The 14,685-nt window shown below is 50.9% G+C and overlaps 1 protein-coding gene across 1 annotated transcript in view; it reads left to right on the top strand.

The window, feature by feature from the left end:
* DNHD1 (dynein heavy chain domain 1) overlaps positions 1-14,685 on the top strand; it is a 278,012-nt gene that overhangs the window by 98,663 nt on the left and 164,664 nt on the right. The window contains 2 exon segments of the mRNA XM_075918511.1: positions 13,964-14,240; positions 14,502-14,629. Of these exon segments, the coding sequence (XP_075774626.1) occupies positions 13,964-14,240; positions 14,502-14,629 (405 nt within the window).

Below are 14,685 nucleotides of genomic sequence, written 5' to 3'. Positions count from 1 at the left end.
ATCCCACTGGGAACAATTTCGACACACCTACCTTGATCAACGGTTGCTCCTTGAAAGACTTTATCATCATGACAACTACTACCACCGATACTCAATACTCACCTAGTCAACACTCAGTTCCATACATACAAGATGGGAAGCGACTGTCTAGGAAGGAGCATGGCGGAAAGGGATCTAGGGGTCATAGTGGACCACAAGTTGAAGATGAGTCAACAGTGTGATGCTGTTGCAAAAAAAGCAAATATGATTCTAGGTTGTATCAACAGGTGTGTTGTAAGCAAAACTCGTGAAGTTATTCTGCCGGTCTACTCTGCACTAGTTAGGCCTCAGCTGGAGTATTGTGTCCAGTTCTGTGCGCCACATTTCAAGAAAGATGTGGAGAAATTGGAAAGGGTACAGAGAAGAGCGACAAGAATGATTAAAGGCCTAGAGAACATGACCTATGAAGCCAGGCTTCATGAACTGGGCTTGTTTAGTTTGGAAAAAAGAAGATTAAGGGGGGACATGATAGCGGTTTTCAAATATCTAAAAGGGTGTCACAAGGAGGAAGGAGAAAATTTGTTCCTCTTGGTTTCTGAGGACAGGACAAGGAGTAATGGGCTTAAAGTGCAGCAGGGGAGGTTTAGATTGGACATTAGGAAAAAATTCCTAACTGTCAGGGTGGTCAAATATTGGAATAAATTGCCAAGGGAGGTGGTGGAATCTCCCTCTCTGGAGATATTTAAGAACAGGTTAGATAGACATCTGTCAGGGATGGTGTAGACGGAGCTTGATCCTGCCTTGAGGGCGGGGGGCTGGACTCGATGACCTCTTGAGGTCCCTTCCAGTCCTATTATTCTATGATTCTATGAACACTCATATTACTACTGTTCTAAGTCTTGGGGAAGGTCATGCTGTGACTGCACACCAACCAGACAATCCCCAACTCTGGCGCCTCCCACTCGAACGAGTCAACCCACATCTCCTCTACGCCAATCGTCGGAACTGGACAATATACAGTTTTCCACTACAGAGGACCGACCACGGGAGACTTCCCCCATCCACCGATCCTCCTCATCACCGGATGAGGCTGTAATCCTGGGAGACATCTCCCCACCTGACGACCATCGCCAATTCCAGGAACTCTTCAAGAGAGTAGCCATAAACCAAGAAATACAATTAGATGAAACAAAGGAGAAGCAACATTGCCTCTTAAAAACTTTCAGCCTCAACACAGAGCAAAGATGGGCATACCACTCGATGAAGCGATCATTGAGGTCACTGAAGAAATATGGCAAACTCTGGCTTCTGCGCCACCAACTAGTAAAAGAGCAGACAAAATATTTTGTGCCACCTAAGGGGATGGAGTTCCTTTTTACCCATCCCCAACCAAACTCTCTGGTGGTGGATGTGGCACATCAGAGATCAAAAACCCCTCAATACAGAAACACTTCCAACAAAGACACAAAGCGATTGGACTTACTTGGTAGAAAGGTCTATACATTCACGACACTCATGCTTCGCATAGCGAGCTACACAGCACACCTTTCCAACCACATTTTTGACAATTTCACAAAACTTAACACCCCTATTAGATCATCTGCTGGAAGCAAAGTGGCCCATACTTAAATCCGTGATCCAAGAAGGCTACCCACCAGCCAGAACCACCCTACAGATAGCCATGGATGTACCGGACACAGCAGCGAGATCCACTGCCACAGCAGTAGTGATGCGAGGAGCATCTTACCTCCAATTGGCCGCAGTCCCCAGGGAACTCCAGACTAAAGTTGAGGATTTGCCCTTCGACAGAGACAAATTGTTTTCCAAAAAAACTGACAGTATACTACACTCCTCCAAAGACTCGCGGACATTACAGACGCTGGGGATGTATACCCCTCACTATAGGTATTACCCTCCATACCAGAGACGTTATGACGATTCTTATGTCTGACAACAATGGCAGAATCAGCAGAGGACCCTAGATCACCAACGGAATAGACAAAGACCACAGAGGCATTGAAACTAGGGGAATCACAACCAGCCCTCAATGAATATGAAACAGCAGGTTTGACGCCTCAGTCAAGGGTACGCAGATGATCGCAGATGCCGGCATAAGTCACTACAGTCACCAATACCATCACCGCCTGAGGCCTTTTTACCACCAGTGGGCCTCAGTTACCACAGACAGATGGGTGTTAGAAATAATCCAATCAGGATACTCCATACCCTTCCTCACTATTCCCCCCGCTTCCCCTCCCCTACCCCATTGCTCTTCAGGGACCCATCTCATGAAACACTGCTACGCACCGAAGTCGATCACCTTCTCTCCATTGGTGTAATAGAACCAGTCCCAGCACAGTTTGTAGGCAGGGGATTCTACTCCCACTATTTCCTCACTCAGAAGAAGCTGGGCAGATGGCGACCGATATTAAACCAACAGAACTTGAACAAGTTCTTGCGGAAACGTTTCAAAATGGTGACCCTTGCTTCGATAATACCTGCGTTGGACCAACACGACTGGTTTGCGGCCCTCGACCTCCAGGACGTGTATTTCCACATCACAATCCACCCTGCACACAGACGATTTTTACGATTCATAGTTGGAACAAGCCATTTTCAATACAGAGTCCTTCCCTTTGGCCTTTCCACCGCCCCCAGGGTATTCTCAAAAATCCTGGCACACGTAGTGGCACACCTCCATTAGCAAGGGGTTATCATATTCCCCTATTTAGACGATTGGCTCCTGAAAGGTCGTTCTCGTTCCAGTGTTCTTGACATGCTCAAAGTCACCATACGAACCTTTCGCGCCCTCGGACTTCTCATAAACAACCAAAAGTCCGTTTTTCAACCGACTCCGTGGTTAGAATTCATCGGTGCACATCTAGATGCCACCACGGCAAGAGCATACTTACCTGTTCAGAGTTTCCAAGTCATCCAGGATCTCATAGCAGTTGTTCGAGGCAGTCCATCTATCCAGATACCATCTTAAAGCTCATGGGCCACATGGCGGCCACAACTTATGTCGTCCACGACACAAGATTACACCTTCGCAGCCTTCAGTATTGGTTAACGACTGTATACAACCACACAAAACACGACCTCCACAGGTCAGTAATCGTTCCACATTCTTTTATTCAATCGTTCCAGTGGTGGCCGAATCGCGTGAAACTTCTTACTGGTGTGCCTTTTCATGCATAACAACCATCTTGTCACATATCTACGGACACCTCCCTTCTGGGCTGGGGAGCACAAATGGGCAACATTTCAATCCAAGGCTGCTGGGTCACATTCTGAGACACAGCTCCATATAAATCTCTTGGAGCTTTGCACAATCTTCAACGCATGCAAATCTTTCCTGAGTCACATCTGCAACACCACTGTGAGGATCCTCACAGACAATGTCGCCTCAATGTATTACATGAACCCACCAAGGTGGAGCTTGCTCCCGCTCCTTCTGCATGGAAGCGATTCACTTTTGAAACTGCTGCATTCACCACGGCATAACACCGGTGGCCTCTTACTTACCTGGGGTCACCAACATCCAAGCAGACTTCCTCAGCAGAAATTTTGCACTGGAGCATGAGTGGGAGCTACACATCAGAGTGCTCCATATTCTCTTCCAACGGTGGGGCACTCCCCGTATAGACCTTTTCACCACATCAGATTACCAAATGTCAGAAGTACTGCTCCAGAGCCGGACTCGGTCCGGACTCCCTCAGTGACGCGTTTCTCCTCAACTGGAGCCGTCCTCTCCTCTATGCATTCCCAAAGTCCTTCAGAAGATAAGAACAGACAGCGCCACAGTCCTATTAATTGCACCAGCATGGGCTCGGCAACATTGGTTCCCTTTCCTACGGCTCATGTCACCTTGCAGACCGTATCAGTTGCCAAACCTTCCAAACCTTCTCACAGAATTGAGGGACACTACGGCATCCACAAATACATACCTTACAACTCACGGCATGGCTCCTAAAGTTGGTTGAATCCTGCTGAATCCCTCTGCTTTACTCAGGTTCAAGACATACTCATCCACAGTCGATGGCAGACAACGAGAAAGACTTACCTCTCAAAATGGTGCAGATTTGCCTCCTGGTGCACCACCCAGCAACTGCTCCCTTACTCAGCTCCCCTTCGCCGTGTCCTCGATTACCTCTTGTACCTAAAAGACACAGGCTTAGCATTAACGTCTCTTAGAGTTCGTCTCTTAGAGCGGCAATTTCGGCCTTTAGATAGCCTATTGAGGGGACCTCCCTTTTCGCCCACCCGACTACCAAGAGATTCATGAAAGGTACTGAGCTCTGCTCCCTATACAACCAGCATCCTTTGCCTTCCCCTGTTAACCCAGGGACACTGAGCGCCCCTCTCTGCATGCAGCCCCATTTGAATCCCTAGTGCCCCACTTCGGCACACCAGTCTCATGCACGTAATTAGCATTTATTTGCTTCTGGTTGTGCAGTGTTAGTTATAAGAGTTAGTGAGGATTCTTTCTCCCTCCGCCCCTCCCCCCCGCGCACACACACACACTCTTGTTTTGCACGGCTTCAAGGCCTTCCCGAGCTGATGCAGCACCACCCCTGTGTGATTGAGGTGATCCCACCAGGAGACACTGAAAATGGCCAGGTTGTCAATATAGGCCATAGCGAAACCCTCCAGTCCTTGCAGGACTTTATTGATCAGTCTCAAGAAGGTGGCCCTGGAATTCCGCATGCCCAAGGGCATCACCTTGAACTAGTACGGACACGATTTCACAATGAATGCAGACTTTTCCTGTGCATCAGCATCTAGGGGAATCTGCCAGTACTGCCTAGTCAGATCCAGAGTACTTATGAACTTTGCCCCCCCCCTTCCCCAGTGTGTCTAAGAGATCCTCTATTCTGGGGGTGGGGAAAGGGTCAGGCTGCGTGATAGCATTCACCTTCCTGTAGTCTATGTAGAACCTCATGATCCTGTCCTTTTCAGGCACCATCACAATAGGGGCTTCGGGATCTGGTGATTAGGGAGCTGGTAATTACGCCCATGGCCAACATGCTTTCCACCTCCTCCTGAATCTGCCCCTGCATCACTCCCTTGGCCCTATAGGCTCTGCTGAGTGCTGAGGGCCCTGTCGTGTGGATAGAATGCTATATTCTGTCAGTGAGCCCCGGCCTGTTGGAGAATGTTCACTGATGATGCTTCAGCAGCACCAGGAACTCCTCCCTCTGCAAGGAAGTCAAGCCCTCCCCCATCTCTATGCTCTCAAGAGGTGTCTCTTCCTGACTCTCAGCCACCATATCTACCGAAGGGACTGACATGGCCTCCTCCTCAGCACAACAGATCATGTTCACGTTCACCTCCCTCTCTAGGTACGCCTTCATCCTCTCCACGTGCACCCTCTGCACCCCGCCCTGACCACGGGCCTTCCTCACGTCATAGGTCACTACATTCACCCTCTCCACCACCTCACAGGGCCCGCTCCAAACGTCCTGCATCTTATTCCTCCTCACCAGGTCCAGCACCAACACCAAATCCCATATTTCAAACGCCCTCTCCACGGCATCCTTATCATACCAGGCCTTCTGGGCCCCTTGGCTGTCACTCAAATTCTCCTGAACTATCCCCATAATCTCCTTCAGCTTGTCCTTGAATTTAGTCACATACTCCATCACTGGCTTCCCTGCCACTTCAATATTGCCACCACCAGGATGTACTTTTTCCCGTTCCTGGAGGGCCTCGGGAATGGGCCCACAATGTCCACTGACACTCGGGCAAAGGCCTCCCCAATGATAGGCAGAAGCTGCAGGGGCGCCTTGCTGGGCCCCCTGGATCTCTTACGCTTCTGACACAACTCACAGCTTCGGCAATACTCCCTCACCGACCTGAACAGGCAAGGCTAATAGAAGTTCTGCTCCAGCCTATCACAAGTCTTGCCTACACCCACATGCCCTGCAACAGACCATTGTGGGCCAACTTCAACAATTCCTCCCGATACGCTTCAGACACCACCAGCTTGTGAGCATATTCCACATAAGAACACCTGCTTAGACATCTTAAAACTCCTGAACTTAACCCGGTGGGATTCAGGGGTAACTGAACCGTTTCAGTGCATAGTCTTTAAACTGCCCATAGTCTAAAGCTTCTTCCTCCCCCAGTTCATTAAATACCTCTCTGGCCTTGCCAGTCAGTCTGGTCATCAGGACAGGCATGCGCTGGTCATCTGGGATCTGGTTCACGTTGCAAATGCACTCGAAGGTGGCCAAAAACTCCTCAATGTCCTCGTTATCTTTGTAGACAGGACTGATCCTTTCTCAACTCTTGTTGGCAAGAGGGGGTAGGCTCCCAGGTTGCTGCACCTTTTGTTGTGCCTCAAGTATCTGGAGTTGGAGTCGCTTGGAGCTCTCCGCTGCTGCCAGCTCTTGCATTCGCCGAGCGTGGTCCGCCTCCTTCATCCTTTGCTCCCTTTTGACTTCCGCCTCCTTCACCTTTTGACGCAGGTCCACAAGGGCTCTCTCATGTTCTAGCTCCAGTTTCCTCAATGCCTGCTGCTCTCTAATTTCTTCTGCAACTGCATCTGTAGCATCCGGTGGAGGCCGCTTCTTGACCCGCAGGTCATTCTGCATCAGCAGAACTGTCAGCTGTTGCTTAGTAGTTTTCTTTAGGAAGCCAATGCCCCTCTGTGAGCACAAATCCTTCAGAGCCTCTCTGCTTAGTTTCTTATACTGGTGCTGACTCATTGCAGTGGCTCTTTACCCAACCAAACTCTCAACACCAAAAATCAAATTTAGACAGCGTGGGGTCCTCACCCAAAGCTCAATTGACCAAGATCTGTGGATCCTGCCGACTACGCCACCGTGACGGACTGGACCGGGTCTGGGCACCGCTGAGGGCATCCGCTCAGGGCAAATTGCTCAAATTCGGGGCTTCTTACAGCCACCAGACTGGAGACCTTCCCAATTAGGCCACAAACCAGCCCCTTAGAGTGCTTCAGCTGCCTGCCTGGCCAGCCTGAAGCCTCACGAGCAAAACCCCTCTGAGACCTCAGCTTTCTCCATGCCCCAGACGGCCCCAGGCCTCATACACAGCTGAGGGGTTTTAGGACCTAATCTCACCTTCCCCGAACAAGTTCTGTCCGGTTCCAAGAAACCAGCCACAGATCCCAGGTCAATTTACACTCTGGATCTTACCCACAAACCACGCTGAGCCAATCCTTTAGAATCTACCATCTAAAGGTTTATTACTACCAGAAAGAAAAGTGTGAGAGTAAGGTTGTTAAAGTATCATACGTTACATACATTGGATCTCCCAGTTCTTGATGCAGGCTCGCAGCAGAGATGTTATAACTGCTCACTTAAAAGTCTTTGGTGTACATCCTGTCAGGATGGGTCCACAGTTCTTTCCAGCTCCTCAATCCCTGCCTTCTTCTTCGAGCAGTGTTCCGTGGGTGCTCCACTGTAGGTGTCGGGCTTGTCCCGGCACCGCAGATCGGAGATCTTTTCCAGCCATGGTCTGCCAGACTGCGCATGTGCAAAGTGCGGCTCGTGGCTTTTCGCACCATTTGAGTGCGCGCAGTCCGGCCCCCACCAGTTCCTCCTGACCGTCCTCGGCTGCGGACGGATCAATCGATCGCTCTCTACAGACTCTGTCAGAGAGACAAACAACGTTTAAATCTTTATGGTTATAGTTACTATAGTTATTAGTTTAGTTTCAGTCATTTAAAAAAAAATTACTTCGTTCTATTCCTGTAAATAGTTATAATGCCTGGTTTTAAAAAATGCAACATTCGTCGTCGCCTTACCACCACCGTACGTCTCCACCATGCCATCGATGGTCATCTCGTACCCCCTCAAGGACCACCATCATACTTCACTACCTTCAAGACCACCAACTCCATCGGCATCCCCTTCTCAAGTTCAGGAGGTACAACAGACTAGTACCACTCACCAACCTATACAGGACAGGTCACCTACAGACCAATCCTCTTCGTCCCCGGATGACGTAGTTTTCCAAGGGGGCACGTCACCCTTGGACGATCTCCATCAATTTCAGGAGCTCTTTAAAAGGGTGGCGGAAAGCCAAAAGGTACGGGTGGAAGATGTTCAGCAAAAACAGCACCACCTTCTCCGTAACATCAAACATTCACACCAGCCCATAATCTCTTTACCACTGGATGATGCTATTTTGGAAATAGCTGATGATATTTGGCAACTACCTGCCTCCGCACCACCCACAAATAAAAAGGCGGACAAAAAGTATTTCGTCCCTGCCAAAGGGATGGAGTTTCTCTTTACGCACCCACAGCCCAACTCGTTGGTTGTGGATGTTGTGCAACAGAAAGCAAAGATGCCCCAACATAAGTCCACTATGGCAGACAAGGACAGCAAACGCCTCAACTTGTTTGGTCGCAAGGTGTATTCTTCAGCAACACTCACTCTTCGCATGGCTAATTATTCGGCATTATTGGCGAACCATAATTTCAACAACTATGCCAAATTAGTTCCGCTCCTTGAACATCTCCCAGATACCAAACGGGATATTTTAAAAGCGGTAATTCAGGAAGGCTACACAGCTTCCAGGACAGTTTTTGCACATTGCCCTGGATACTGCCGACACTGCAGCATGCGCAACAGCGACTTTGGTCGTTATGCACAGGGCATCTTGGCTGCAACAATCATCTGCTCCAAAAGACCTCCTATCAAAAGTCGAAGATCTCCCTTTCGACAGACAAAATCTTTTCTCTGATAAGACAGATCAGCTTTTACACTCGGGGAAGGATTCTAGGACTACATGAAAAACACTGGGCATGTACGTACTACCGTATCGCCGCAAAAGATACAACCCTTACCAGCGGCAAAGACCTCTTTAGCAGCTGCCTCCTTATAGACCACAAGATCAACAAAGGGGCAGACAGCGCCAACAACAATGAAGGCGTCCTCCACCTAAGGCGCCCGCCCAACAGGGTAACAGACAACAAATTTGACACTCTCGTTGAGGGACTGAGAGCCATCCCCACTGTTACCGGTCTAAGTGCTACACGCATGACATTCCATCATAGCTTGCGACCATATTTCCGTCACTGGGCCTACATCACCAGCGACAAATGGGTTCTTCAAACAATCCAACTCAGCTACACCATTCCTTTCACATTGTTGCCTCCCCCCTTCCCTCCCTGCCCTGTTCCTTTTCAGGGACCCCTCTCATGAGTCCCTCCTCAGGCAGGAGGTCACTCATCTGCTCACCATTGGTGCGATAGAGCCTGTACTAACAGAGTTCAGGGGCAAGGGCTTTTATTCCAGATATTTTATAATGGAAAAGAAGTCGGGCATGGAGACCGATACTAGACCTCCGTGCTCTCAATCGTTATCTCTGAAAGCAATGGTTTCGAATGGTTACTCTGGCTACAATTATCCCAGCACTTCAGAACGGGGACTGGTTCACATCCCTTGATCTCCAGGACGCGTACTTTCACATTGCTATTCATCCAGCGCACAGAAGATTCTTACGCTTTCAAATCTACGCAGACTATTTTCAGTACAAGGTCCTGCCCTTCGGTCTCTCATTGGCTCTGCGGGTTTTTTCCAAGACCTTTGCCGTAGTGACTGCATATCTTCGCTGTCTCCAGGTGATGATTTTTCCATACCTTGACGACTGTCTAATCAGAGCTCAGTCGCTGCAGGAAGTGTACCATGTCACAAATGTTTCACGGATAGTATTCGAAGCACTGGGGCTCATTCTCAATGCACCCAAGTCATCCCTGAAACCACATCAATCAATACAGTTCATCGGAGCTCATCTAGATTCTATACGCGAACGAGCTCTCTTGCCTCCATCGAGGTTTCAGACAATACAGGACTTAATTCAGATTCTCTTAATCAGCCCAAGAGTCCTCATATTGCGCTGTCTACAACTCATGAGGCATATGGCTTTCATGACCTACGTCATCAAAGACGCAAGGTTATGTTTTCAATGCCTCCAACATTGGATGGCAACAGTTTGTCCCCCAAACACCTGCGACATATGCATGACAGTAGCAGTCCCCAATCATGTCAAAGCATCGCTAGCCTGGTGGACCGTTCCAGACAACCTACTGTCAAGAGTACCGTTTCATCGCCCACAACCTTCGGTGCAGCTTACCATAGACACGTCACTCATCGGATGGGGTGCCCACCTACAGCATGAACAAGTGCAAGGTTTATGGACTTCCAACAAATCGTTGATGCATATCAATTTCCTGGAACTCCAGGCAGTATACAATGGCTGCCAACATTTTCTTCCCATTATCCAAGGACAAGTCACATGAATCCTCACCGACAATATGACAACTGTCTATTATATAAACAAACAGGGTAGAGCCAGATCTCACTCCCTGTGTGCAGAAGCGGTGCGCCTATGGAATTTCTGCAACCGACACAATGTCTTTTTAATAGCGGAGTATCTTCCAGGCCAGGACAACGTCACAGCCGATACCCTGAGCAGACACTTCTCCCCCAACCACGAGTGGGAGCTACATCCCAAGGTGCTCTCCACAGTCTTTCATCGCTGGGGGATTCCGTCAATAGATCTGTTTGCTACTCACGGCAACGCAAAATGTCGCCAGTACTGCTCGAGAGCGGGGCTTGGCCGGAATTTGAAAGGGGACACCTTTCTTCACAACTGGAGTTGTGGCCTCCTATATGCATTCCCTCCCACGCCTCTAATACCCAGGACTGTGGAGAAAATCATCAGGGAAGAAGCCACAGTAATCATAATAGCCCCTTCTTGGCCGCGTCAGACATGGTATCCTTACCTCCATCGTATGTCAATATGTCCCCCGTATCCGTTACCAATACGACACGATTTGCTTTCACAGAGTCACGGTTCCCTTCTTCATCCACAGGTCAACCACCTAGCATTGACGGCATGGTACCTAGTTGATTCCAAGGGTCAGAAATAACATGTTTGCAAACTGTCAACACATATTACTAAATAGCAGAAAGGCATCCACACGAACTACCTACCTCTCAAAGTGGTCTCGCTTTTCATCATGGTGTCCTCAAACAAACATGAATCGAACTCTTGCACCGATACCGAGCATTCTGGTACACCTCAGAGAATCAGGCCTTTCCTACGCCTCCATTAAGGTACATATTGCTGCAATAACCGCCTTTCACAAACCTATTGACGGATATACTTTATTCTCCCATCCTACAATGAAGAGATTCCTCAAAGGAGTCACCAATCTGTATCTGCACCACACTCAACCGGTGGACCCTTGGGACCTCAAAATGATCCTCGATATTTTGATGGGGAAACCCTTTGAGCCCTTGGCGATGTGCGACCTTCATATTTTATCCATGAAGGTTATTTTCTTGCTGGCTATTACATCTGCAAGAAGGGTCGGCGAATTGGCTGCTTTATCATCTTCACCTCCCTACACGGTATTCACCCATCAAGGAGTGATATTGAGACCACGTCCGAGCTTTCTCCCCAAAGTGAACTCACGTTTTCATATCAATGAGCCTATAGTCTTCTCAGTTTTCCACCCCAAACCTCATCACTCTCTGGAGCATGCCTGTTTACACACTCTGGACATGAGGAGGGTGCTGGCCTTTTATATCGAAAGAACTAAACCATTCCAAAAGATGGACTCTTTACTAGTATCAGTCATGGAACGTTCTAAAGGCCGACCATTAGCCGCACCGCACATCTCCTCCATCATTGTGCAATGTATAAGACACTGCTGTAATCTGCGAAGCAAACCACTGCCATCGACAGCCCATTCAACTCGGGCAGTTGCCACATCCACTGCTTTCCTCAGGGGAGTCCCACTGAGAGATATTTGTAGAGCGGCCACGTGGTCTTTGGACTTAACCTTTGCCACTCACTACGCCATCCCGAATCTTTTAATACCAGACTCAGCGGTGGCGGCAGCTGTGTTATCTTTGGTTATGGCATGTGAGCTCCGAACCCTCCTCCATTCGTGAGCTACTGCTGTACATTCACCCACAGTGGAGCACCCACGGGACGCTGCTCGAAGAAGAAGAAGTTACTCACCCTGTGAAGTAACGATGGTTCTTTGAGATACGTGTCCCGTGGGTGCTCCACGACCCACCCTCCTCCCCTCTTCAGAGTTCTTTACTTTATATCTTTCAGATCAAGAGGCAGGAGGAACTGGCGGGGGCTGGACCGCGTGCACTCAAATGGTGCGAAAAGCCACGAGCCACACTTCGCGCATGCGCGGTCCAGCAGACCATGGCTGGAAAAGATCTCCGATCAGCGGCGCTGGGACAAGCCTGACACCTACAGCGGAGCACCCACGGGACACGCATCTTGAAGAACCATCGTTACTTCACGGGGTGAGTAACTTCTTCTTCCTGCCTCTGCGATGAAGAGCCGAGCATCAAGATGGAGTCGGCCACATGGCTTATTTATATTCCCCCCCCCCCCCGGCTTCTTCCAAGCTGGAGAAAGTCACATGGTCTCTGACCAGGCACCTAGGTGGGTCTCTGGTACTTAGGAGACCTATTGTCCCTGGAGCCTTGCTAATTAGCATGTCCATAGGCGAAGCCCATTGCTCAACCACATACAGAGAAACTTCCAGTTTCCACATACAGTACATATTCATAACTCCACACACAGACATTATACAGATATATGAAGAGCATAGACAGACTCAGTAGAAAGTAAGCTTTTGTTTGACACCTCACAAGGCCCTCTTTGTACCAACTTTTGGGGCAAACACCCCCCCAGGGGTGCAGCAGTGACCTGGCTGCTTCCCTTAACATCTAGTAACGTGACACCCAGTATGGCCATTCTTATGTTCCCCTGTGTGAGGTGGGGCTGGGTGGGGCAGAGGGAACGCTGGGGTGCCTGAGGGGGGGTGGGGGGATGGGTTATAACCTCTCTCCTGTGTGAGGTGGGGCTGGGGGGCACAGGGAACGCTGGGGTGCCAGAGGGGGGGTGGGGGGATGGGTTATAACCTCTCTCCTGTGTGAGGTGGGGCTGGGGGGCACAGGGAGCACTGGAGTGCCTGAGGGGAGGTGGGGGGATGGGTTATAACCTCTCTCCTGTGTGAGGTGGGCCTGGGGGGGCACAGGGAACACTGGGGTGTCTGAGGGGAGGTGGGGGGATGGGTTATAACCTCTCTCCTGTGTGAGGTGGGCCTGGGGGGCACAGGGAGCACTGGGGTGCCTGAGGGGAGGTGGGGGGATGGGTTATAACCTCTCTCCTGTGTGAGGTGGGGCTGGGGGGGCACAGGGAACACTGGGGTGCCTGAGGGGAGGTGGGGGGATGGGTTATAACCTCTCTCCTGTGTGAGGTGGGGCTGGGGGGGCACAAGGAATGCTGGGGTGCCTGAGGGGAGGTGGGGGGATGGGTTATAACCTCTCTTCTGTGTGAGGTGGGGCTGGGGGGTACGGGGGGCACTGGGGTGCCTGAGGGGAGGTGGGGGATGGGTTATAACCTCTCCCCTGTGTGAGGTGGGGCTGGGGGGGCACAGGGAACACTGGGGTGCCTGAGGGGAGGTGGGGGATGGGTTATAACCTCTCTTCTGTGTGAGGTGGGGCTGGGGGGGCACAGGGAACACTGGGGTGTCTGAGGGGAGGTGGGGGGATGGGTTATAACCTCTCTCCTGTGTGAGGGGGGGCTGGTTGGGGTGCAGGGAACGCTGGAGTGTCTGTGGAATTGTGAGGTTTCTTGCTGGCCAGTGCTTGGTGAAGCTGGTTTGGTGCCTTAGAGACAAGAACACCAGGCTTGGGTTGTAAGTAGCCCCGTCTCTAAGCAATTTGCCTTGATTTGACCCTCTCAGTGGTGCTCCCAGAACCTGTCTGTATTACACGTTCCCCTTCCGGGTTGGAATCCTGCCATTCTGTTCTGGGTTTGGCTGCCCTGCACGTGGTGCCTTTGGGAGCCGTGGGCAGTGGCAGCCAATGCAGCCTTTCCCAAACCCAGGAATCCAAGCCCAAGCCCAGGACATCGTGTGCATTAGTCTCCCTGCTCCCCCTCCCCTGACTGGCCTCTGCTCTGTCCCTAGCTCCTGGACACCTGGGAGGCCTTTGTGTACCAGCAGCAGGAGGCCTCGGACTTCCTTGTCTCCCGGCACATGAGTATCGTTGCTGAACTTGTAGGCTCCCTGCAGAGAGCCAGCCAGGAGCTGCAAGAGCTGCTGACCACGGCCACTACAGGGCGTTTCCTGGACCCTTCCCAGAGCCCGCGGGCAATGGAGCAAGAGCTGCACGAGCTGCACCACCGCTACCAGGCCATGGCCAGCCGGGTGGCTGAGCTGTGCCGCTCCCAGAAGATCCTCACAGGCATGCGAATGATGGGCCCCCTGCTTGTACCTGCTAGGGCCCCCTACTGCCCAGAGCCAACACCTGGCTGTCCCCAGGGTGACCCCTCCCCACCTGTCTTCAGCCCAGAGAGGGTATCCCACCTCCCTGTGCCCCAAAAGCCAAAGAGCGCTCCTCCCAGCATCCGCCAACCAGCCGGGGAGAGACAGCAATCCCTGTGCTGCTCCCTGTCTGGGCTGGGGGAAAGACCCCTCCCCATAAACGCTCTCTTGTTCTTCCCAGGGGAGGGCACAGATGTGTCCTTCGTGGCCAGCGGCCGGGCGCTCATTGAAGCCCATGAGCAAGTCTGGAGGCTGCTCCGCACCATCTCTGAGCAGATCACTGAATGGAAATGCCTCGCTTTCAGCAAGGTAATGGCTGACTGGCACCTGCCCCCAGCTGTCCCAGCCCTGGGCTCCCTGCCTAC

The sequence above is a fragment of the Pelodiscus sinensis genome, unplaced genomic scaffold (assembly GCF_049634645.1).
Source record: "Pelodiscus sinensis isolate JC-2024 unplaced genomic scaffold, ASM4963464v1 ctg91, whole genome shotgun sequence".
Taxonomy (NCBI): domain Eukaryota; kingdom Metazoa; phylum Chordata; order Testudines; family Trionychidae; genus Pelodiscus; species Pelodiscus sinensis.
The sequence above is the reverse complement of the archived record's forward strand: the minus strand, read 5'-3'. Positions and strand labels throughout refer to the sequence as shown.